This window comes from Belonocnema kinseyi, chromosome 4 (assembly GCF_010883055.1).
Source record: "Belonocnema kinseyi isolate 2016_QV_RU_SX_M_011 chromosome 4, B_treatae_v1, whole genome shotgun sequence".
In the NCBI taxonomy this organism is placed as follows: domain Eukaryota; kingdom Metazoa; phylum Arthropoda; class Insecta; order Hymenoptera; family Cynipidae; genus Belonocnema; species Belonocnema kinseyi.
The window spans coordinates 146852702-146860013 of record NC_046660.1 but is presented as its reverse complement, the minus strand read 5'-3'; the positions used below and the strand labels follow the sequence as shown (position 1 = coordinate 146860013).

Genomic DNA, 7312 nt, shown 5'->3' with positions numbered 1-7312 from the left:
TATCAGCCTTGGAGGAGATTATGTTGAGAAATAAAAAAAAATTCTTAAAAACTTTGTTTTTCTTGGTCAGGCCGGAAACTTATCAATCCACCCTCGTATATCTATATGTGATGTGCGCCGAATAAAGGGGGCTTACTCTAAAAAAATCGAAATTAAAGTATTTACACATTTCGATAGTTTTTAAGCTACTCTTTTTAATTAAACCATCGGAAAAAATCCAAGCGTTATCATTGCTAATAATTAAGTTGTTACGTACCCGAGTAATAGGGCTTTGACTCGAGAGCTCGAGATTCCGTGAAGCATCTCCCATCACTCACCATATCATGTACGCGTTTCATCTATACTCCGTCCGTGAGCAGCGTCTACGATCTATCACACATCACATAGGGTAAGGGGGGGGGGTGCAGCGCAAACCAGTTAACAGTCAATGATTTTTTTAAAGTTAATAAGATGTTGAATTGATCCAGTTTCTTCTCATTTCGAGTTCTACATTATTTTATGTCATATTTCAATAAGTCTTAATCGCATGAAAAAACAATGATTTGGTAAATTTAATTATTTCTAACATGCTATATTTTGTCGGCTTCGCCCCTCACCTGAGGGCAAAGCCGTCTGCAGCTTTTTATAAGAATCAAAAGATTTAAAGGTAAGAAAATATGATGGTTTGCTTCTATGGTATTTTATGTACTGGAAAAATTAGAGATTTATTATATTTTGGACTTGAATTACGTCCAATTAATCAAGATTTGATTCAATTTTCAATATTTTAGTAAGTAACACTATTTCTCTGATGAAATAGATTTATTTAATGCAAAGTAGAACTAAAATTGTTAAATAATAGCCATTCTATAAGGAAAATCACCTTTGCCCCACTGGTTGGCGCTGCCCCCCCCCCCCTGACCCTATATGTATCAAGTGGACTAAAATTGATGATGTTTATGCAAATCAAAAGTTTTTGACCAATTGTTACCAAATGTCGCACAAATATTCTTTGGGCTCCAAAGTAGATCGTAAGAGTTGGTGGTGGGCATGCGAAGGGATGGGGCAGGCAGGGAAGGGGACACAGATGCAGTTTTTGACGAATCAGCAACAGATTTTTCGCACATATTCTTTGAATTCCCGGTCAGGGTGTAAGAATATAAAAGGATGATGGATTTTAGGGGGAGGGAGTAAAGTTTTTGAAATATATAAAATCAAGTGGCCTAAAACGTATGATCTTAAAAAAAATCAAGGTTTTTATAAGTAGCACCAAATTTTTCACAAATATTCTTTGGGTTTCCAGGCAGGTCGTGAGAATATTGGGGGAGGGGGAGTAGGAGATATTCAGATGAGGAAGGGGGGCACAAACGTAGTTTTTCAGTAATCAGCAGCAAATTTTTTAAGCATTTTCTTTGGGCCCTCGGAAAGATCATAAGAGAATTTGGTGGGAAGATGGAATAGGGGGAGGGGGGCACTTTTTGAAATCTACTATGTAAATTTCAAATTTTTCCAGTCTTTTTGCAGGCTATGTTAGAATTTCACGACTGATTTCAAAAATCTAAATATTGAATTCAATGACTGGAGTATAATTTTTATAATTAAAAACAATTAATATTTTCTGTATTCAAGCTCACATTTCTGTTTTACGTTCTCATAGACTTTTCAAAGGTTAGTTCAAATTTCGCTGAAGACTTCCAATTTCTTAAAACGAAATTCTGCAACTTCAATACGAGTTTTATGATTTAAAATTCGAAAACGCCTTTTTCATTCTATGTTTTTTAGATTTTACTTCTTTTTTCGCATTTTGAGTTTTTCTTAAGCTGTGTACAAATTTCAAAAGTGATTTGGAATTTTTAGAAACTGAATTGGACAAATTAAATACAATTTTACAATCAAAATTCGAAAAATACAGTTTCGACCTGCTGTATTCAATTTTTCATTTCTATTTTACTTTCTAAGAGTTTTTTCAAGTTAACTTCAAATTTCACTTTCGACTTTACATTTTTCAAACCCTAATTCTACGACAAATACTTAAAATCGTATGTTGATTTCATTCCAGTATTATGCAATATACAACTTTTATGGCATTTCCGTTTATTCTCGATGCATAGTATTAATGACAGAGGCCATTCCGCAGCGGCGAAGCCACCGCCACCGGCCGCAGCTAGTAAAATTATAATTATCAACAAAAACGAAAAGTCGATTAAGATAAGAGCCTTCATAATTTTCGAAGCATCTATCTATAAATTTTGGGACCGATCAAGCAAGATTAAGATTCCGGTGATCGATAGCAATCCAAATCAATGCGATTCTAAGGGAAGATAATTACATTCAAATCAATTGATATTGTACTCGACTATAAAATTTATCAAAATCTCTATAGTTATAGAATTGCGCTGTATTGATTGTTGAATTTCGAAATCAATAAGCAATATTGGTATAGGCACTAATTGTTGGCAATTGTTAATCAACAATTTCAATAAATAGTTTTCTAAATTCTAAAAATTTATGCTCTATTTAAAATTAAAATCTAAAATAAAGCATAACAATTTGGGGTGGAAGGTAATGACTGTTGCTATCGATCATGGGAATAATAATTTTAAGAAGCTAAATTAAAATTTTAACTCAAATTGACATCAGTGCAGGTGCCCTGAAAGAATGCTTAGTGGGTGCCTTATCAGCATCAGCATTTTTGAAGCTACACCACATCCTGCCGTCAGTCCTACAGCACTCAGCAGTACTAAAAATTGCGGAACTGCAAAAATCCCTACCAATAAGGATTTTGGGACGTTAATTGGATAAACGTAAAAATCGCGTAAGCCAGCTAAGTGTACCTAGTCCAGTTCGGGAGTGAATATATAGCGTATTCAAAGGACTAGAAAGTCGAGTAACTTGAGCGTGGATCAGTCCTGTTAATAAGTCCACATCGGTATAGCCAGACTGATCCGACGCATTAGACATGTGTAATATTGTGTAAAATTCGTGAAAATCCGCGGGGCAGCGGTCGTGACGTGTCGGGTGTGAGTATAGGTGAAGACGGTGGTGAATGTTATTTATAATGACAGATTAGAAATAATAGCCAAATCAGAGAGGACTGCATTCAAACAACAAAAGGTCAGAAGTGTAAAATTTATCTAAAAGGTACATTTCGATTACTCTCTCCCGCTTTCTCTCTCTCTCTCTCTCTCTCTCTCTCTCTCTCTCTCGCTCTCTCTCTCTCTCTCCTGCGCTTCGAAACTTATTGCGAATTGAGTTCAGAATTATAAATGTCTAAATAACAAAATCACTGAAGCTAAGCCCGTCGACACTTCACGCTCGAAGGTCAGACAGTAGGTTTAGGATCATTTAATTTAATTTCACCAATCATTCTTTTATTTAGGGCGATAGTAAAAGTACTTCCCGGAAAAGCAGAGGTCAAAACGAAATTCCACATAAAAATAAGATAAACATTTGAGAGTAATCTCAATTGATTGTCTACACAAAAAATTTCGAAAAAAAATTTTTTTTGTAAATTTTAGCGGTATTTGCGCAAAAGTGGGGAAAAAGTTCGAAACATTTTCCTATTCATTTTAGCCATAATTACGACATGTTCAAGCGCAAAAAAGTGACACTTTAATTTTTTCAAAAGTTTGATTAGGTATTTTCACTTAATCGCCAGCTAACTTCACTGCGTCGATTGCTGAGGAAAAATCAATTGACTAAATGCATGGTACTAGATTTTATTTTGATAATATGTATTTAATAATCATTAATAATTGCAAATATTTCATTTTCATTAAATAGTTTAAAAAAACAAAATAATGTTAAAACCGAAAAAAATTATTTTTCGCTTTGATATTAGGAAATAAGGGTCAGTAGTATGCATTCGATCCATTGTTTGTTCCTCAGCAATCTCCGAAGTAAAGTTAACTGGTTCACGCCTGAATAGTCATGCGATTTCGACCCAGTCTTCGTGCAGAGGATCAACAGTGCATTCGATCCATTGTTTGTTCCACAGCAATCTCCGAAGTAAAGTTAACTGGTTCACGCCTGAGTAGTCATGCGATTTCAACCCAGTCTTCGTACAGAGGATCAAAATTTTTTTAACTTGTTTTGTAATAATTGGAAAGTAAAATAAACAAGTTCTTTACAATTTTAATTACCTTATACTTATTCTAAAACACAATTCCGAGATTGTGTGTTAAAGAATCATACGTTTCGGAGGTTATACTTGAGGTTAAGTTGTATTGAGGGATGCAAAAGTGCTTACATTACCATAAAATACATTCTTATTATTTTTTTCTATTTACATGTTACAAAAATAAACAAATGATTGTTAAAAAACCACTATTGAAATAAAATTTTATAAAATTAGACTCAGTTATCATTCTATAATGCGATTACTGGGATAACGAGGCTTCTCTGATGTTCCAGTAATCGTAGTCTTTATTTTTGGCACAAGAAAGATGCTAAACGAAAACTACACATGCTTGACAAAACACAATTTACTTTGTATTATTAAAAAATGAATATTGTCAAGAGTGATTATTGTTTTGCACCAGTGAACGCTAAAGCAACAAGCAATATGTCCTAACCTAGGCCCTTAGCAATTTTATTCGTTTCGCGAATCATCACGAGCGACTTGCACGCATTTTGAATATAAATTAAGTGATTATTACGATAAACGTTGTTGAGCTTTTTCCAAAAATCTGCTTTTATTGCGCTTTTATAGTGGAAATACTTATTTGGGATGCTTATACTGAAATCGCACGAATACTGAGTCGGGCACGATTACTGGGTTACTTTACTGATATCTCATTTTCAATAAATATGTGCCTGGCCTTATCGCAAAATTGCTCATGGACATGAAAAGATTCATGTAATTAAACAGAAAATAATTTATTATAAAGATTTAGTGAAAAGTTTTTGCTGTGTCAATTATCTCCGGAAATTCCCAAGCTGAATCTTTACCTTGTTTCTTTTAGATGCACCCATTAACTTCTTAGACCATGGCGATTTTTTAACTCTGTGTCGGCTGTCAAATTTATTTTGGCGAATAAAGTACGCTATGGTCGCTTTTTTAAATAAAAAGTCAGCAAGTGATACTTCGCCCTTGTTACTCTCGTCCAGGGTAAAGTTATATATACTTTATAGGCCCATCAATTACCCCGCTCGACGTTACCATGTACCCTAGCCGACTTCATCCTGAATCAACGATTGCCTGCAACATTTCTTATCTCCAGTTTTTTCTGTAAACAGATCTAAACGCATTGTATGTACTTGGATCAAATTCTACAGTACGTTTTTCATCTGATATGGATCTGTTATAATCAATATATAATATGGATTCATTATTCAAGTGAATCTGAATTCATTATTCATATCTAAAATGTCTAAAAATTCATGTGCTGAAATCAAAGCAATGACTGAACCAATGGGAGTAACAAACTTTTGCCTATAAAAGGATTCATTAAATTAAAAATGAGTTCATTTCATAATAAAAACTATCCCTTTGATAAAATCTTCTCGACACAATCGAGTATACGTGTTTAATATTGTCCCATCTATTTAAAATAAAGGATATACTTGATAATCAAATTTAAAATCCTATTTAACGTCATAGGATTCCTGAAAATAAAAGCAAGAATGCAACGACCTAATTAAGACAACCACCAGAAAATGTTTCTATTGTATTTTGAAAAAATTGTGGAATTAAAATAAAAAAGAGGAAAGAACTATTCATAACTAATTCAGGGAGGCATGTCCTGAAATTAAGGTATGCTCGTCCTTCAATTAAGAATATATGTATACTGAAAGATAGTGTAACCTTAAGTTAATATACTATCCTAACTGAAATTAAAGGTAATGTTCTAACTAAAAACCAGGAATTTCTCATGCCTTACCGACACTCCTCAGCCGTTCTTATATAATATTTATTCGTTTTAGAAAATATAAAATTTGAGTTAAAAAGTGTAAGAAAATATTGTAGTGAAAGGGCGCTCACGTTGCAAAGTGAAAAGTTTTGTAATAATTTAATTCTTTCAGTTTGCCCTCAAATTACTTTGAGAACTGAATATTGAAATTTAGGAGGATACTTTACTTTAATCCAGTAGAAAAATCCTGATTTCTTATTTGAGATAAGCTGGTGTTTTATCCAAGATAGTTTACACACTTAAATTCAGGTACTTCCTTGATTCAAATCAAATCTTAAATTAAGTCGAATATAAGTTTAGGTATTTATTTTTACTGTGCTTATACAGTAACGAAACAACGATGCTCTCTCTTTGATACCTGAGAATCAAGTGAGGGTCAAATTGCAAATCCGCTATAAACAAACATCTATCATAAACTCATCAGAAAAATAAAAAAATAAAAGAAACTCAAAATTCATTAAACGTTACTGTCAAATATAAAAAATGTGAAAAACGGAGATAATTTAATTTTCTAATCATGGGGCTCATTGTAGAAACTAAACACCTTAATTTTTATTAATTTTAATTTTCTATAGTGTTAAGTGTAACTTTCTAAGACGGTATTCCTATTAATAATTACTTTATTCACCTGTATTCATTGTCAAGAATCTGTCCCAACCAAGAAGTTTTGTCAAATATTCAGCCAACTCTCCATGTGGCTCTGTAAAGAAAGCTCTTGATGTATGAGTGAGCTTTCCTGTCTGCTCACGCATAACATTTACTAATCGAGGATGACAATGTCCTTGATTGACTGTAGCAAATCCCGAAATGAAATCGATGTATCTTTTTCCTTGAATATCCCATAGAAAACATCCCTCTCCTTTCTTTAAAACGACTGGCAAAGGTTTGAAATGTTGACCTCCATATTTCTGGTCTCTATCAATTATCTTTTGCACAGTAAAATATCTTAGAAAAGTCCTTTCTAACGTAATGGAAGAAATTCTCTTTCCTGAAGAATGTAACATAGTCTCTTTTTATAATATTACACAATTTCACAATTTTTCAGACTACAAAATGAATCTCGTAACTTCTGTGTTAAAGAATCTTAAATACATCGAGAATAAAGCGAAATATATGGGAGCATTTTATTTGACATGTGATCGTAATGATACTGTATCTCTTATTTACACCCAATCATGTATCAGATAACTAATAGATTGATACAGTACACAAAGCTCTAAAAATAATCACAGCAAATATGGGATTTATGCTTGACATGGTGCTATAACAAACATTGAGTTTTGTCTGAAAAATAAAATGCACAATGTAAAACGGAAAATCGGTTCACAGAATATGACTCTGTAAGAAAAGACAACATATCAGAGAAAACTCTAAAGGTTATTTTTATTCAATACTGGATTGAATAGCTGTAAGTAATTCAT

The 7312-nt window shown here is 33.1% G+C and overlaps 1 protein-coding gene across 2 annotated transcripts in view; it reads right to left on the bottom strand.

Annotated features, from left to right (window-relative positions):
- Positions 1 to 6960, bottom strand: part of LOC117172068 (ornithine aminotransferase, mitochondrial-like) — a 195072-nt gene extending 188112 nt beyond the window's left edge. For both annotated transcript variants that reach the window (XM_033359817.1, XM_033359816.1), the window contains exon 1: positions 6520 to 6960. In XM_033359817.1, the coding sequence (XP_033215708.1) occupies positions 6520 to 6895 (376 nt within the window). In that variant the 5' untranslated portion in view covers positions 6896 to 6960. The remainder of the gene's footprint in view (positions 1 to 6519) is intronic.
- Positions 6961 to 7312: the final 352 nt, after the last annotated feature.